The 18,625-nt window shown below is 39.5% G+C and overlaps 1 protein-coding gene across 5 annotated transcripts in view; it reads left to right on the top strand.

The window, feature by feature from the left end:
- The window catches only part of PCNX1 (pecanex 1), a 96,618-nt gene extending 78,397 nt beyond the window's left edge, over nt 1–18,221 (top strand). For 2 of the 5 annotated variants that reach the window (XM_086613823.1, XM_086613820.1), the window contains 7 exons: nt 144–294; nt 1,994–2,224; nt 3,106–3,380; nt 5,143–5,343; nt 6,449–6,890; nt 8,327–8,467; nt 13,219–18,221. In XM_086613823.1, the coding sequence (XP_086469949.1) occupies nt 144–294; nt 1,994–2,224; nt 3,106–3,380; nt 5,143–5,343; nt 6,449–6,890; nt 8,327–8,467; nt 13,219–13,359 (1,582 nt within the window). In that variant the 3' untranslated portion in view covers nt 13,360–18,221. Of the gene's footprint in view, nt 1–143; nt 295–1,993; nt 2,225–3,105; nt 3,381–5,142; nt 5,385–6,448; nt 6,891–7,772; nt 7,839–8,326; nt 8,468–13,218 lie in introns of all 5 variants that reach the window. The other 3 variants (XM_086613822.1, XM_086613819.1, XM_086613818.1) reach the window with 2 other exon arrangements.
- Nucleotides 18,222–18,625: the final 404 nt, after the last annotated feature.

The following is an 18,625-nucleotide window of genomic DNA, read 5'->3' as shown; positions in this document are numbered from 1 at the left end:
TGTAAGTTATCTTTATAGAGAAGAATTGTGTGCCTTTATGTACAGGTCAGTATTTTCTACTCTTGTCAGTGATGATAATTGTGGATATGCTTGTATTTCTGTTAATATTTCGGCTGTTTTCTTCATTTTTTCCCCCTCAACAGTAATTTGGAATCCTTCTTGTATGGCCTACATGCCCTGTTTAAGGGTGATTTTCGTATATCTTCGATTAGAGATGAATGGATCTTTGCTGACATGGAATTGTTGAGGAAAGTAGTGGTTCCTGGAATACGAATGTCACTTAAGCTACATCAGGTGAGAGATTACACAGAAAGTTGTGTTCAGTTCTTTTTTATTTCTGGGTGTTCATTGTTTTAAAAATAAGCAGCTGGGGGAGAGAAAAGAGAGGAAGAGAATAGAAGGGCATGTGGTAGAGATGGACAGCTGAAAATGAGGGAATATCTGATTATGTCCTTTGTTCTGTTATAGCTCATGTGGAAGGTGAAAGTGGAAAAGGGAATGCAGTTTATGCTCAGAGCTTGAAAATTACATCAAATGCAGACCAGAGAGCATGTCAAGCCCTATTTCATATCTATCTAGAGATAATTCCCTTATGTCAGCCTCTTACGCTTGCCCTCCCTCTTCCCCTCCACACGTGTATGTAATTGGCTTAAACAGTTATCATGCTGTTCAAAGCTGCACGGCTCTCTCCTCCAATAGGAGTTGCTTTTCTTGTTCTTTTTTCTTTGGCATGTTGTAGTAACAGACACTTTGGCATTACTCATTGATCCCATCGGTAAGTTTTCAGGTGAGAATGAGAAGGTTGCTTCTCAGTAAGCTGAAGTTGGGATTGGTCTGTATAGCCAAGTGAGGGGTGAAGATGAACCATCTCAAATTCTGTCCAAGACATCTATTAACTAAGCTCAGCAAGTACAAGAAAGCATGTACTAAGTGATAAGCACTCTGTGAGGGAGGGAAAAGTATTGGTGCTCCAGACGAACAGATTGCTTGAAAATCATAGTAAACAGGCAAATCTTAGTTGCACTTTTTTTAATGATAAAGTTCCTTTTTTTGTCTTCATCGTGGAGTCTAGAAGTCCCCCGGAGCTAGCAGTGATTGAGTCGACTCCTTCATGTAACTTGAACTCCCTGAGTTTAGGAGAATGCATATGTTAAGGGTACATCTAGTAGAGTAGAATAATTACAAAATAATTGTTGAACCCAGTAGACGTACCTCTTCAGCAATTCTGAAGTGTTCTCAGTGTACTTGGATTAATGTGCAGAATGAGCTTGAATTGAGTCAGAGAATGAAAACTGAGAAAAATACAAATAACTCTAACAATAAAAAAGTTTTTTTATAAACATTTTCATATTAATCTATAAAAGGTGATTTTTATTCACTTGCAGTGCAATAGCATATGGAGGCTTCAGCCAGTGTTGGAATTTTAGCTATTAACCACTATCCTTTCTTAAGTGGAAAGTCATGTGACCTAATACTGAATTGAACTTGCAAAGTTTGTATTTCTGTTTGACTGGCAGTAATGTAAGTTGTGTGATAATATCTGATACTGAAATAATCTGTGATCAGGTATTAACTTGCAATTTTGAATAGAAAATACAGATAAACCTTTCCGGTTTTCTTCCTGTTGCTGTTTTCATATAATACAGTCTAAGTGAATAATCAGTGCTTTACTTAAGTAAAAACTAAAATGCTTTTGCAAGCAATATAAATCTAGTGTAAAATCCAACTAGAAATTTATTTGAATCAATAATAGACAGGTCCTTCTAATCAGTTTGGTGTTAAGTTAAAAAATAAGCAAACAGAACTAATCTGTGGGAAAAGAGGTCATCTTTAATAATGTTCTTTGATAGGTATCTCATATTTTTGATGTCTACCTTTGTGTAATGCACTGAGCCTTTCAAGAGTTTGAGGTGTGAAACGTTTCTTTTTTTTTTTAATGTAGTTAATCTGAAGTGTTAATCTTATCTTACTGAACATGTGTTCTTGGAAACAGGATCACTTCACTTCTCCAGATGAATATGATGATCCTTCTGTCCTTTATGAAGCCATAACAACCCATGAAGAAAATCTAGTTATAGCACATGAAGGGGACCCTGCTTGGCGGAGTGCAGTTCTCTCCAATTCTCCCTCCCTCCTTGCTCTGCGTCATGTGATGGATGATGGCACCAATGAATACAAAATCATTATGCTGAATAAGCGGTATCTCAGTTTCAGGGTCATTAAGGTAAGCTTGGTGCACATTCCACAATGTTGACAGTATGTTGTGTTATATTTTAATAACTATACCAAACTGCTGCTCAACTCAAATCATTACTTTCTTGTTACTGATCTATCATCACTAGGGCTATTTCTTCTCATGTAGTGGAAATAATTAATCAGAAAATCAGCTCCTGACTTAAAATATCATAGAATCATAGAATGGTTAGGGCTGGAAGGGACCTTCAAAGGTCATCTAGTCCAACCCCCCGGCAAGGAACAGGGATATCTCCAACTAGATCAGGTTGCTCAAGGCCTCATCCAACCTGGCCTTGAATGTTTCCAGGGATGGAGCATCCACCACCTCTCTGGGCAACCTGTTCCAGTGTTCTACAACTCTCATGGTAAAAAATTTTTTCCTAATATCCAACCTGAATCTACCTCCCTCTATTTTAAAACCATTACCCCTTGTCCTATCACAACTGGCCCTCCTGAACAGCCTCTCCCCATCTTTCTTGTAGGCCCCCTTGAGGTACTGGAAGACCGCTATAAGGTCACCCCGGAGCCTCCTCTTCTCCAGGCTGAACAGCCCCAACTCTTTCAGCCTGTCCTCATAGGAAAGGTGCTCCAGCCCTCTACCATCTTTGTGGCCCTCCTCTGGACCCTCTCCAACTGGTCCATGTCCTTATATATCTTATTTCTCATCCCGCTTTTAGATTTGCTTTATTCTCACTCATTGTTCTCAGCCTGTGTCCATAAGTTCAGCCTTCTAAAGAAGTGAATATGAATGCTTGCAGCTCTGCAGTGCAATATTACGTACCCTTGTGAAGGCCTAGGTGTAGCAAAGTAGTCATCACACACTCTCATTGTTTCACTTTCTGACACGGCCTTTATGCTTGGTTTTTGCAGGTGAATAAGGAGTGCGTGCGTGGCCTGTGGGCAGGACAGCAGCAGGAGCTTGTCTTCCTGCGTAATCGTAATCCAGAAAGAGGAAGTATCCAAAACGCAAAACAAGCTCTGAGGAACATGATCAACTCCTCTTGCGACCAGCCAATTGGATACCCGATCTACGTCTCACCTTTGACTACTTCCTATTCAGATAGCCATGAACAGCTTAAGGAGATACTTGGGGGAGCTATCAGCTTAGGAAACATCAGAAACTTCATAGTGTCTACATGGCACAGGTGAGCTGAGGAAATTAAATTCTCATTAGTATGTGTTCATGCTCTCATATTCCATTAAATAGTCTTGTACATGCCCAACACAGCATATATTCAGTCACATAAATAAGCTTTGACATTTATTTCAGGCACATCTGTAGCATATGGCAGCTGCTTTGGTACTGGATTCATCTTCAAGGCATATAAGTAATACACCAGAAGCTATGTAAATGAGAGCTCAGAGAATACAGGACAGAAGGTCTAGATGCAGGAACTAAAACTTCAGTTCTAATGTCAGGCCTGATAATAAGAGACAATGCAATTTCTGCATTATTTTTTTCAGTACTATCACGTTTACAGTCTATAATACTATCTTTACAGAATAGGGACTATTTAGTAGGGTTCTTGTCTGGCCAACATTTAAGATGCAAGTGCTGCTGTTAGTATTGGTAGCGTATGCTCATACATAGTTACACAAGCTTTAGCTGTTGTTCAGAATTTCACGAGTGCTTATAAACACCCTGTGTGTCGGAGCCAGAACAGGTAACTGGAACGATAATAATATCATCGTCCTCTCACATGACCCCTCGGTAACCCAGGACAAACTCTTACTTGTACTGTGTTTTATAATCCGTGAGAACTTTTACGGTACTTCTGACCCCTTATGACTGTGACTCCAAAAGCAAGAGTGGCAGCTGTGTGTGGCATTCACAAATGTGTGTCCTGGTTCTTAACAGTTCCAGGAGCTGCTGCCATAGTTGGAACAGTCCTGTAGCTGTTCTGATGGTCATATTTACACTTAGATATCTATAGCACATCAAGACAAAATGTGCTGCTTCACCCTAGAATATGCCACAGTTACTGCAGTAGTCTGTGGTGTTTGTCTTCTTTCACCATCTGTTTGTCCAACACATGGACAGAATAACAGGTGAAAGTATGACACAGAACAGTATTTAGATCCAAGCTGCATATGCTTCAGGATTCTGGATCCCAGAGGCAAATAAAATTGGAAAGGAGTGCTGAATGTATTTGAGTACCACAGAAAGAAAAGAATAGTCAAAAGTAGGAATTGAAGGGAGGAGCAATGTGCTGTGTTTTTTTATGTCCATATGAAGTTTAATGCAAACAATGTGATGAAAAGCCTGTATGTACACTGGAAAACATTGGGTAGCCTACTGTCTGAATGCTCAAAATTCACATGAGAATGTGATTCAAATCATTGCAATACATGCCTCAAACAACTGTGAGTATGTTACTGAAGGTAACAAGAAACCAAATACATTAAAAAAGAAAAAAAACCCACAACACCACCACAAAGAGCCCCCCAAAACCCCAAAGAAACATTCTTTTCCTACTTATCTGAATAGACAAAGCTTTTGCAGTGTAAGAATACGCATATGACTGGTATATTAAAGAGCATAAATTTTACTAAACTGTTACAAAATAACAAAGATATTCTACCAGCATTTTTATATTTAGAATTTTACTGCTTTATTGTACTTCAGAGGTGGCTTGATTTTTTCAAAAGCTATTTTATGTGAGCATTTGGCTTATCAGAAATAACTGTTACTTGAGTAGCTGTCATGAGGAAATTTCAGTCTCTTAGAAAGCAGCATTTGTACTTGCAAAGCATATTCTGAGAAAATGAAGTCAAATTTTACCTGAATTTTAGGGAATGCTGTGGATTGTGCTGAGTAAAGCCTTTTCTTTGTCATTGTAAGGCATTTCTTAGAATCCTGGTGATTAGGAGGCCTGATTTAATGTGTCAATGGCGTTATTTTTTTAGACTAAGGAAAGGTTGTGGAGCTGGCTGCAATAGCGGTGGAAATATTGAAGATTCAGATGCTGGAGGTGGAGCTTCTTGCACAAGCAACAATGCAACTATCAATGAGTCGCAGAGCAGCATGTCACAAGGAGGAGGGAATATAACTACAGGGCAGGGACCTGGAGCAGTACAACACCCTCCTGTTGCATCTCATCCCACAACTCTTCCTGCAGCTCATCCACCAACTCATCCCTCCACTCTGGGTAAAGTTAAAACAAAGCAACAATTTTATACAAGTACAACCCTATAGCCAGAACTGACCTTTCAGCTCTTTGGATCAAGCCTAAATTAAAAGAAAAACTGAACAAAAGTGACTCGAATCCAGCAGGTGTTAACACTAAATAATCATCTCAAACTATAGTGCTGTTTTATGCAATGCAAGGTTCCCGTGCAGAGATTTGAGCAATAGAGATATAGTTGTGCTGGCAAAATAGATCAAATAACTTTTATAACATATGTTGAAAGATTGGATCTTTTCACTTATGTCATATTGTCTGCAAATACTAAACTTGTCATTTTTTGTGAATGTCTTTATGTTTCTTATTTATACAGTGGAATGGATTCTCTTATTTCCATAGTATTTTAGCTGAATCCTATCCAAGAGTCTGTAGTGATCTGTAGTCAGAGGTGATAAACGGTAAAGCCGAGAAAAAGCTTTCCAAACACTGCCTTTACTCACAAAGAATATAAAAATTTATGTAGTTGAATGAACTTTTCTTTTTTACACAACATAATTAGGCCTATCAACTGTGGAGAGGTATCTACCAAGTACTTAGTAAAGGAAAAGCAATGACCCCAGTGCACATAAACTGCAATTCTTTTTTTTTCACGTTAAGTGCATTAAATTTTTCTGAATTTAGTTAAAAACAACTTTTTCTTTAAAAATTTTCTGACTCAATCTTTGAACATCTCATCAAGCATGTTAAGAAAGAATATTTAGTATTTTGAAACATGGACCTTGGAAACTTAAGTGTTGATACTGAGAAACAAATTGTTAATGTGAGAAGAGCAAGTCTGAAGCATTTTTCAAGCTACTTGTCTTGCAGGGGTTGTGAATTGAACAGAACATGAAATTGCAAGATAGCTGAATGGAATGTGTTCAAATGCTTTGCTATACGAAACGCAACAGAGATCTGCAATACAGCTGTTTCAGATATTGTTGATTAGACCCATCAATTTTGTATCTAAGTGCTGAAACATTTGTGTGTTGGAAATCTAATGTGTGTGGGAGGCTTTATCAAACTCTCCTGATTCTGTATCTTTTACTTTTAGGCACCAGTCACAGCTCTCACTCTGTGCAGTCAAGCCTTGTCAGACATTCCCCTGCCCGTGCCTCAGTAGCTAGCCATTCATCTTATTGCTACGGCAGTCGTCATTCATCTCTTCGCACATCCACAACAGGATTTGTGCCTTGTCGGCGCTCTTCCACCAGTCAGATATCCCTTCGTAACCTCCCATCATCCATCCAGTCCCGCCTTTCTATGGTGAACCAAATGGAACCTACTGGCCAGACTGGGGTCAGCGCGCAGCATGGACTGCCCTCTTCTAGCAGCTCCAGCCAAAGCATCCCAGCCTGTAAACAACATGCCCTTGTGGGCTTTCTAGGGACAGAAGGAGGGAGTAATGCAACTGAAACTCAGTCAGGTGGTAATGCAAGCCCTGCAAATCAAATGCAAGCCAAAAAGGATGACGTTATTTACAGAATCCAGGTGAATAGTCCAAAAGAACAAGTTAAACTGTGCTTCATGTGCTTTTTTTTAGCGTTACCTCGTATGTTGTTGAAATCACTACTTTTAAATACACACGTAGTCTGGAATGTCTCAGTATATGACTATTGTGCAGTTATGTTTGGAGAACTACTGTGAGAAAAAGGTTTTCTGGACAACCAGCCTTCCTGCATGCTTAGACAATCCCCGTTTATATTACTTATATGTTTTGCTGTAGTGCAGCTTTGAGAACGTCAGCTGAACTCAGTGCCACTTCATACTTAGTTTGCCTTCATTTATTACAATATATAAAGCAAAACAGGTTCATTTGTGGGGCAGAAAGCAGCTAGCTTTTTTTTCTTTTAAACCAAGTAGCTTTTCCACAGAAGTAAGTGTAAAAATACTCACTTTCGCTTTCATATGTATTTATTCATTTTCATATATACGTATTCTTTGGTTATTGGCACAAGTCTGGGTTTACTGAGCAGCAAACAGTACACCATTGACTAAGTTAATCATGGCAGCCTTGTTTTGTGAAAATCCAGAAGTTTGTATTCTTGCTCTTCTAGCTTTTGTTATCCCCACATACATGTCTTTGGCAGTATATTCGTGGGAAACATCAAGAAGTGTTTTTAACAGGATAGATCATAACAAATGTAATTTCATTGCTGGTATCACCTCATTTTAGAGTAATCCTTAGTAAACCGCGTCATAGTGGGCAAAGTCAACAAATTAATTTTGCAAGTCTGTGCTTAGTAGCTTTTGTTTGCAGACAAGGGCCCTTTTATGAAACTGCTTAATTCCTCTGTGTGAGGAGGATACAGGCAAAGTTGGCATGTGCCCTTGGACAGTGGACATGATGCGGTTCTCTCTGTCATTAAATAGGAAGAAGTTTTCAGGAGTTTTCTCCTGCTGCCTCTGTGGAAAGGCCAGTTTACTTCAAAACACAGGGTGGGTCTCAACTAACCATGCTAGTACTTAAGTAGTTCTTCAGCCCAACAGTAAATTCTCCAAGACCACGTTTCTTAAGATATTCTGTAAGAAGTGATGAGCCAGTTTTAACAGCTCATCATCACTTAACTCTCCCCTGTTACTTGGACCATGTGCTGCCAGTGCTTATGTTGTGCCATCTCCTCAGACGCTGCCAGGAGTCAGTGTAACTGAAAGAAGGGGTGGGAAAGGGAACCAGAGCTGCTGCTTGAGACAGCAATGAACTGGTGTATTGTCAGCTGTGACTGAAACTGTAGCCCGATTTCCAAATCCTGCGGTGCTCAGGCTTTTTCCTAGCCTGGAGCTTGAGTTTCCCGTGCTGAAATAGGTCAGAAATTGATTTCTGTTGGTTAAAATCAGTTCTCTGGAAGTATGCAAAAGGTTACAGTTTATCTGTTTCTTTTAAATTTTGGCTGAACTAACAGTCAAAACTCAATTCCTACTTATAGTTAATGGATCCCAGTCAAGTACTGGAAGGGATCAACGTGTCAAAAAGGAAAGAGCTGCAGTGGCCAGATGAGGTGATACGGCTAAAAGCTGGAAGAAACAGCTGGAAAGACTGGAGTCCTCAGGAAGGCATGGAAGGCCATGTAAGTTTTGCTTAGAAGTTGACAAGCTAATTTTAAAAGAGGCAATGTCTTGATTCTGTGGCAGCCTGCTTAGATGTCAAGGCCAAAGATAGGTATAGTAGTAAGTTGGATCAGCAGCTGTCCTCTAAGTCACTGTTGCTGGAAGAGCAGGTCCAGAATCCTAATTTTAAGCAGAGAGATATTTCTGCAACTGTATCCAAAAGATGCAGGATGATGATTCAAATGTTGTCGACCACCTCTCCTTCCTTGCCTTCTTCCAGCTCTTGTCATGAACCCTCAGGCATTGTGCACATTCATCCAGCCTTCATTTTCCTTTCCTTAAACTGTCAATCCTTGAGCAAATACAGAAGGTGAATTTACCATTGAGTCCTTAATTGAATGGTTAACAGTATTTGGTTTTAAATTATTCTGATGAAAATGGAGCCAAGAAAGATTGTCTTTAGATGCCTCTTTATTAGATAAGGGGTAAGTGATAGGTGTTTACTTTCCTTTAAGAAGGAAATCTGCTGTAACTGAAACTTGTGAAAGCCTATGACTTGAAACTCCGTCTTCCTTTTCCCTAGGGGTGTTATATCTGTGTTTTATTAATATTCACTGCTTTAGTTAGAAAACTTATCTGCCAATTCAGGCTCTCTTTAGGAGTTAAAAAAAACCCAGCTCTATCTTTGGATTTTTTTTATTTTTACTGAGGTGTATGTGTTTGGGCTTTGTTTTTATTTTTAGACCTTTGTGTCTATAAAGATGCTCCAGTGAGTATTTTTTCCAGTGATAAATAGTAGAAGGGAAGAGTCGCTGATATGCCTCCATTGGTTTGATACAACTGTATTTTCATTTGGAGTATGTCAGTTCTGACAGTTTATAAGAATTTGCTTTGAGACTGCTAACCTCAGTCGGAGGCGTTATTTATAAATTGGATTCGGAGGCTGGATTTTGCTTTCTGCAAGTCCACATCCACATCACTGTGGATGAATATGTGAACTCCAGGTAAGAAATGGCAATACGCTGGTAACACAGTGTATGCCAAATCTACCTTGATGTTATATGTACGTGAAGAAAGGGCCCTGGAAATAAATTCCTTCCACGAATTGTATCATAGTTCATGGTCCACTCTTTAAGATAGCAGGGTTACCTTGTAGGTCGCACCTAGGAGTAGAATTTTGTTATAAACATTTGTAATTATGTTGGGTTCAGATGTTATACTTTTGAAACTTCCTTGTTAGCTATTGCAGATCAAGAATGTTGTGAAGATGGTGAATGTAAAGGGTTATTTCTGAAACATGTCCTGTTGCCTGGTATCATTGGATATTTTTTTCAGGAGTTCATAAGTATGTTTTGCATTGCAGCATGCTGACATGTACAGTGATTGATGTTACAGAAAAATTAAACCAAGAGGATTTCAAGGTTGGACTAAGCTACTGTTCTGAATGCTTCTTGTCTATTTTTGGTGCAGCATACTGGCAGGTCTTTTTAGAAGAGCGTCTCTTAACCTAAGAAGAAAAGGGGAAAGCACCAGATCATCCTATTTGTGATTAGGAGAGGATTTAACTTGATGACGTAGTTTCCACTGCCTGCTTCAGCTACCTGTGGTTAAACATACTAGTATCAGTAAAGCCATTAGCTCTTAGGACAGTCCTCCCTTTCTGATCCTGCGGCTGTGGTCCCTTCTGCAAACAGGCAGAAATGATTATTACCTGCTGAGATCCTGCTCATCAAGCAGTTTACCAGCCAAAGCCTTATGTCATTGCATTCTTGGTGTGAAGTTCAGAGCTCAGTTGTTCAAAACTTCTCTACTATGTAGAAAACAGCATTTTTCCTAACTTTGCTTTTTATTTTGATAAGTATACAGTACAGTATATGTAACACACAAAGACATTATAGGATTTCTTCAAGGAAATTAAATTGAGCAATCCTCTTTGTATTGTAGCTGCTTTTCCCAGGACTTTGAGATTAAAGTATACTCCGTGTTATCTTTCTGTGATACCTGACACTGGCATGGAGAAGAGTCCTTTTCCTCCCAAGAGATTCTTATCACCTCTTGACTATGTAGTGGCATGATTTTGCATGTTATCAGTCATTTGTGGGTATCAAATGCCAATCATGATAGAAGAGATAGTAAAACTGAGTGAGGGGGGATGGATGCAGTGATTTATAATCTATGTACAACTTCTGCATATACACAGTTTTTAAGGAGCTACGGTATTGATGCCTTTGGAGTCAGCCCTTAGCTATATCAAAGGCATCAGTTTTACATTGGACAACAAGGTTGTAGTACTTGGACTTTATTGGGAAATGTTTTGTGTGTCTGGGGATAGAATATTCCTGGTCTTACTCTGTAGAGCAGCATAAAAAGAGTATTTGTACAGATTTTTGGAGTCAGACTTGAAGAGGCCACTTAAATATCATACTGTTGCATCAAACAAAGGGCAAGAACAGATGCCATGCTTCCCTGGCTGAAATGCTCTCCGTGTGGATGCAGTGTAGATCTCATGCAGCGGACAAAACTGAATCTCCTTCACCCACTGTTAGAGAAATCAGCAGCTGTCAGCTGGGTATAGTGAGGATTAATCATAGAATGGTTAGGGTTGGAAGGGACCTTAAAGATCATCTAGTTCATAGATTCATAGATTTCTAGGTTGGAAAAGACCTTAGAGATCATTGAGTCCAACCGTCCCTAATCCCCATTAAACCATATCGCTAAGTAGATCATCCACCCTATTCTTAAACACATCCAGGGATGGGGACTCAACCACCTCCCTGGGCAGCCTATTCCAGTGGCTGACAACCCTTTCAGAGAAGAAATACTTCCTAACGTCCAGCCTGAATCTCCCTTGACTAAGCTTATACCCATTTCCTCTTGTTCTATCACCCAACGCTATATGTAAAGAGCCCTTCCCCTACCTCCCCACCATCTTTTCTCAAGTATTTGTAGGCCGTAATCAGGTCTCCCCTCAGCCTCCTCTTCTCCAGGCTAAACAGCCCCAACTCCCTCAGCCTCTCTTCATAAGTTTTATTTTCCAGCCCCTTGACCAGTTTAGTTGCCCTTCTTTGGACTCGCTCCAGGAGCTCAATATCTCTCTTAAAGCGAGGGGCCCAAAACTGGACACAATATTCCAGGTGCGGCCTCACCAGTGCCGAGTACAGGGGCAGGATCACTTCCCTATTCCTGCTGGTCACACTATTCTTGATACACGCCAGTATCCCATTGGCCTTCTTGGCCACCTGGGCACACTGCTGGCTCATATCAAGCCGATAGTCAACCAACACCCCCAGGTCCTTCTCTGCCAGGCAGCTCTCCAGCTACTCTTCCCCAAGCCTATAGTGATGCTTGGGGTTTTTATACCCCAAGTGAAGGACTCTGCACTTGGCCTTATTAAAGCTCATGCCATTGGCCTCAGCCCAACGATCCAGTCTGTTCAAATCCCTCTGAAGGGCCTCCCTACCTTTGAGCAGATCGACACAGCCTCCCAGCTTGGTGTCGTCCGCAAATTTACTGAGGGTACATTCAATCCCCTCATCCAGGTCATTGATAAAGATGTTAAACAGAACTGGACCCAGCACTGAGCCCTGGGGAACCCCACTGGTGACCGGCCTCCAGCCGGATTTAGCCCCATTTACCACCACTAGTTCCAACCCCTCTGCCATGAGCAGGGAAACCCTCCACTACACCAGGTTGCCCAAAGCCTCATCCAGTCTGGCCTTGAACACTGCCAGGGATGGGGCATCTATAACTTCTCTGGGCAACTTAAGGGGTCTCTTGGATTTGATCTTGGAAGATGTAGATTGCTTGTGGTTTTCTGTCCTTTCTTTTTCCCCACCTGTATCTCTAGAACTCTTGAAAACTGTATTGTCCTGGATTTTGTAAAAAATAATTTTATTTGCCTTTTACCTTACCTTGCCTTGAATTTAGGATTCTTTTCCCACAACTGGTGAATTTGAGACAATTCTATTTCTATGGAGCTGGCAATAGTTAAAACCATGTTACTGAAGCATCCTTTTGGTTCCTTTGGGGCACCTAGAAGTTAAGGGTGTATTTTTATGGAGGCAGCTGAGCAGACACATACAAGGTGATACAACGGCTTGTATGGAAAAGGGATGTTACGATAGTCAAGATCAGGTGGGGTCCTTGGAAGCAGCAGATCAAAGTACCTGGATTCTGTAGATCTAAGGGAGTATGGGACAGTCGTTTGTGGTAACGTTTCTGAAACCCTTCGGCTTTGTAATATTTTTTATTTTTAATTATCTTTGAATAATTTAATTTAAAAGATCAACCTTGAATTAATAGTGAGTAGGGAACAAAATTAGGGCAAGGGATTTGACTTAGAGGAGACAGTAGTTTACACCTAACTCCTGATAAACTGCAGTTCTGTGCTGTTGTGTGCTGCACAACACTGAGGTATTTTAAGACTATTGCAGCTAGAGCATCAAAATATCCTAAATCTGTATGTGTACACTTTTTTCAATTGTTGCTTGCTTTCCATGAACTGTTTGGTACTGATTTGGGTCAAGTTGTTCCTGTTGAAATTCAAGTCAAAGGCTGGCTCTTCTCAGGTAAGCTGCAGATCTCCAGCAAGACTTATCTGAGTAGCTTATCTGTGGGATACGCTGTCACTGAAAAATGAGCAGCTAAGTCAGTATAGCACTTAGATTATTGCTCCTTTTGCCCTATAAAGATCTCGAATTATCAGCCACAACTTTGATTTGGCAACTCTTCTGATGGAACTTATGTTTTATTATAATTTTTTTTTCCCCAGGTGATTCACCGCTGGGTGCCTTGCAGCAGAGATCCAAGTAGTCGGTCCCATATAGATAAAACCATCCTGCTGGTTCAAATCGAAGATAAATATGTTGCTGTTGTTGAAACTGGAGTCCTTGAACTTGGAGCTGAAGTGTAAATCTCTTTGAGACTGAAACTCCCCCTTCTCCAACAGTTCAGAAGAGAGAAGGGTCCAGAAGCAGCAACTCCCAGGACATGAAACTTTGGTCCAGTTGTAGGAAAGGACTTGAAACACAGATTTGTCTAAGTCCCTTTCCCCAAATAAACAAGTGTAAGAAATTTTTTTTAAGTTGTTAGCTGCTGAAGAAACATTTGCATGAAGGATAGATTTGTCGAGACATATCTTTTTGTTTATAAATTTTGTTTATGCATTGCGTAATGCTTTAAATCAACAAACTTTTCAGTTCTAAGATCAGAGCACCTCATATTTTTCTAATTATTTTGCCAAAAATTGCCATGTCTTGTCACAGAGTGCGTGGAATTCATCCACCTTATTTTAAAGAAATTGACTACAAACCTTCAGTTTGGTGAAACAGTGTAAAGGTTTCAGGTGTGGCAAGAAGAGACTGAACAGATGTATAGATTCTTATTCCTTATGAGCTAAACATTAATGAGAACTGCACTAATTTTTTTACAGCAATGCACTAAAAACAACCCTGAGATTGCTGAGAACATTTATTTATATATATAAATATAAGTATATAAAATACCATTATTTAAATTGCCTTTGGGATTAATCCCCTCCCTCTCCATATACATGTTGATGGTAAGGGCTGTGCCATGGGTTTGGTTCTATGTTCTGTATTTCGTACAAGTGCATTTGCTGCATCCTCTTCACAATAAATGGTAAAATAACAAATATATGGAAAAGCACCTGAGTATCCCTGAACTACATCAGACTCTATTATGGTGGCAGTGGTACCTCAAATCTGTACAACTTATCTAGCTTTAAAGTGGACCTGAATATACTACCTTTTGTCTGTCCTCCCTTAGCTAGCCATAGCTACTTTGCTTCTCTACACCCAGAGCTAACTACGTTGTTTTTTGGCTCTTCTCTGGCAGAGACGGTTGTTTGAGTTTTGTAGGGGGAGGTACAGGTCCATGATTACTTCATGGATGCTCGAAGGTTGGGTTTTTTTTTTTATTCCATCCAATTTAAAAACAAAAAATGGCAACAAACCCCCCAAAACAAAACAGAAGAAAAACAACAAAAATTTGACTTCAGCTTTTAAAGAGCTTTTATAGAAGGCACAGCCCCAAACTTGTATCACTTCTACCACCTTGCCTTTTCTTTCCCTTTAGTCTTCATTCTTTTCTATGACTTGAATTTTATTTTCTGTGATTATATATTCTATGTAAGTGTAATTCGAGTATTTATAACTGTGAAGTTGAATTATTCATGTGTTACATATCCTAGGTTTTATTGTATTTTTTTAAAAGTGTGTATTCAGGGAAACAAGTAACTCAGAACTACCATGGGAGTGTGAGAGGGAAACTGGTTTATTCTTGACTTGCAGTTCCTATGACTCACTTCTCTTAATCCGTAAGAAAAAAATGTACCTGTTGTGATTGTTTCCTGTTTCTGACCTGTAATTATGTAGGACTCTGTGGGGAAACTGCACACAGTCCTGGCTTTTGGGAGCAGCCATCTTCTTCGCAGTCACCTCTGCTTCTTCACTTGTAATGTAACCAGAAGAGACTTCTGATACACCACAGAGGTTATTGTAATTATTTCTCTGACATCAGAGAAACTTCGTCCATTATGTACCTAATGTAAGAGTGAAATTATATGGGATGAGAAAAAACAAAGGAAGAATCAGAAATACTGGTACTACCTAAGAAATACTGGTATTCTGGCTCAAGTCACTGTATTCCATCTAGCCATGAAAGGGTAAGTCTGTGTGCCCGGTAGCTCGTCAATTCTAGACGCTGGCCCCAGGGGATTACGCTGGGACTTTGCTTACATCATATACTATGCAAACTTGTACTGGAAGTACTGTGCATCTTAGTTGCATGTTACTGTTTGGTTTATGCATATGCAGTCCCATTTAATCTTGGTATAAATGCACAGTTCTGGATCTGCCACCACTGAAATAATTCTGCTGTTCCATGTAGGGTATCATATGTGCACGTTATAGTGTAGTTGAATTCATCTCCGGCATATCTGAATGTAGTAAGTAGGCGAGCCTTCTGCAGTCTGGTAATGTTGCTGTCAGGGATGAAGAAAATGTGCAAGTTTTGAACTGAAGGTGTTTTGGTTCAGGTTTTGTTCTGTGTTCTTCCCTTCAGGTAATTACAGGGTTTCCTGTATCACTAGGAATATTGCTTCACTTTAGAAAGAAGATTTTGTTTGAAAATAGACCCTCATTTGATATTAGTTGCACAAGTTGTTTTTCCTTATACTGAAGCCTTGAGGTAAACACATGACTGAAAAACAAAATACATAGGTTTTTTTAAAACTTTACTGAAGCAACTTTCAATATGTTAACCCTGGCTCTGAACAATCACTCTCTTCAGGCCAAGATAATGACAATGTCCATTGCTGGTAATACATAAGGTAGGAATCAATGACTTGCTAACATAAAAATTCTAGCAAATATATAACTGCCTGGAATTAGTTGAGCAAACAGCAGATGAGAAAAAAGAAAGGCTTTTTTAAGGGGCAAGGAGAATTGATGGATCTTTCTATTACTTTTAGTCTTAAGGTTTTTGGTGTGTTACCTTCAGGAGATGGATTTTAATGTGGCCACGTAACAGGTTAATATCTTTCAGATATTCAGCAAACACCTGTTATGAAGCCATTCACCTATTCCATAGGTGCTTATACCTATTCCAGATCTGCTTAACAGAAGCCACCTAGTTGCAATTTCACTCTTCCATGAGGCTTTGGAAAATTCACTTTTTTAAAGCTTTCCTGCATTCTGAACTCTTAAGATTCAGACATGATTGTTTGTTGGTTTGTGCAAAGTTTGTGTCTTGGTTTCCACTGTGCAAGTGACAGAACTATGCTTGTTTTCTTCTAACTCTCACGGGATAGATCTGTCCATGGAAACATCTGTTCTAGATCGAGATAATTTCATCTTTTGTGTTCTTTTCCTTGGTGTTTGTCTTGATCCATAATATTTTTCTCTTGTTGTGAGCATGGAAAAGATGAGTATTTTCAAATTAGTCCTGTCAGTCCAGATTGAGCTCAATATAAAGCAGATTTTTTTTATTTTTTAGATCTTTCTAAGCTTCCACGAAAACTCATTATAGATGAGTGCTTTAATCTGTCCACTTACGTTGTGTTGATACTCTCTTGCCATGAGAACATTCCAGTTAAGTCCCATCGTTTTAGCTTCCAGGTAGATCCCAATTTATTTTATTTTTCTCATATTTCTTTAAAGGTGGTGTCTATGTATACATAGGTAAGGACTTACTGATCCCTAAAACCAATGCTGGATTACAGAAAAATGCTTGAAATTCCCACTGATCAGGTTTTGTTAATTGGTAAAAATGGCTGCTATTTAATTTTTTAAATCCTCTTCTTGTTTCACCTCCCTGTGAAATCTTTCAAAATTTTCTGATTAAAACAAACAAAACCGTAAAATGTGTATGTGACACCACTGATGACACCTAGACTTCTGTGCCACTTGCACTGTGTGATACTTGTGATGAATTCTGAGGATCTCTCTCGAGATTCAGCATTTGTGAAATGATTTCAGATTTTGAGGTGAGCAAGGGGGAAGACGATGATTTTTTGTTTTAAGGTAATTCCATGTAGGTTGAATGGTCCTACAGCTACTTTGCCTGGGACATTTGGCATGTTTCTGATTGGTGATCACAATTTTCCAGTCAGCTATGTAGTTCATCACCAGGCATTCCTTACCCCCATGTTCACAACCCCTTTGGGAACTGAAGAACCCTTTGAGAAACATAGATGACATGTGAGGTGAAAAATGAAGCCGTATGGCACAAGTCCATGCCCTTGGCTGTTTGGTAAGTGGCCATAAAGCTTTGTCTGGACTTGGGCAAGGGGGGAGAAGAGATGCCTTACAGTTGGATTCAACTTCAGTTCATTTCTCTAATAGTGCACACAACACCCTGCGACCTGGGAGTGCAGATACGGAGACACCGCTTTAAAGATCTTTCTCAATTACAGAACTCTCCATTCACAAAATGAAGCAGGATATATTGCATTTCTTACCATTAACAATATTATTGAAATATTACTCAACTTACATCAGATTTGGGGTTATACCACCACAGGTTTTATGTACTTAATTTTATTAAGGGATTTTATACCTATTATATAGGCAACTATTCTTTTCTTGTCTGGCTTGCTATTTGATAATCTCACCCAGTACATTCAGTGATGCTGGACTCTTTCAGACATTATACTGGTAATTACTGGTGCCTTAGTAAAAAAGTGGGTACATAACACCTTGGTGGAAAGTAAAGCATGTGGCTTGTTTCACCCCAGCATGATATGCGTATTTCCAAAATGGTGATTAAGATGGCTGCTCCAAAAGATTTCAGGAGTATACATACATCACTGGGTCACAAACATCTGAATATGAGCAATTTTTGTGACTTCCTGGTATGTACAGTTTGAATAGATAATCCCAGTACACCTAGTCCACCACTCTGAAAGATGGTGATCAAGTAGCTGGACATATTAACTTGTTACACAGACGCCCCCAAAAGCTTAACGATAAGCTGCTGGCTAGGAAATGGAGGGAGAGGGGAGTAGAGCATAAATGGGAGGATGGCTTTGGTTTTTATGGACAATGAAAATATATATTGCCTCTACCAGCAAATGGATACCTTGCCAGGGATTAGGGATATATGTACCTGCGTGTCTGTGAGTGTGTATGTGTCTGCGTGTGTTACTGGAAACATCCTGTAAATATTGTAGCTGTTTAAAATGGAAAAGGCAGAGAGTTTTTTGCAACATGTTGCAGCAAAAGGACAGTATTGACAGTGGAGAAACACTGAGAAATAAAAAAAAAACTTTTTTCACTTGTCGTCATTTATTGCACTATTACATTGTCTTAACATGTCCTTCTAGCAAATTCCCTGTAACAACTATTTTAAGTTTGCTCAAATCACTCTTTAATGAAGGATTCTCGTAATTTAAAATTATTTCTCTTATGTAGCTGTAGTAGTAGAAAGGCGAATCTCTGCCATTCCTGTTTTACTGCCAGCATCGTACCTGGTTTTAGGCTTTTACACAAATAGTGCCATGTGCCCTCTGTTCTACTGTTAAAATGTTTTTCTCTTGTCTTTGTTGAAGCAGTTTCTGTATTTATCACAGATCTCCCTTTTCTCTGAATCCTTTTCAAAGCCCAGAACGCTATTGTACTGTCTTTATGCTCAGTAATTTTCCATTCTTCATACTTCCC

This window comes from Tauraco erythrolophus, chromosome 6 (genome assembly GCF_009769465.1).
Source record: "Tauraco erythrolophus isolate bTauEry1 chromosome 6, bTauEry1.pri, whole genome shotgun sequence".
Lineage (NCBI taxonomy): Eukaryota > Metazoa > Chordata > Aves > Musophagiformes > Musophagidae > Tauraco > Tauraco erythrolophus.
This window is presented reverse-complemented; position numbering and strand designations above follow the sequence as displayed.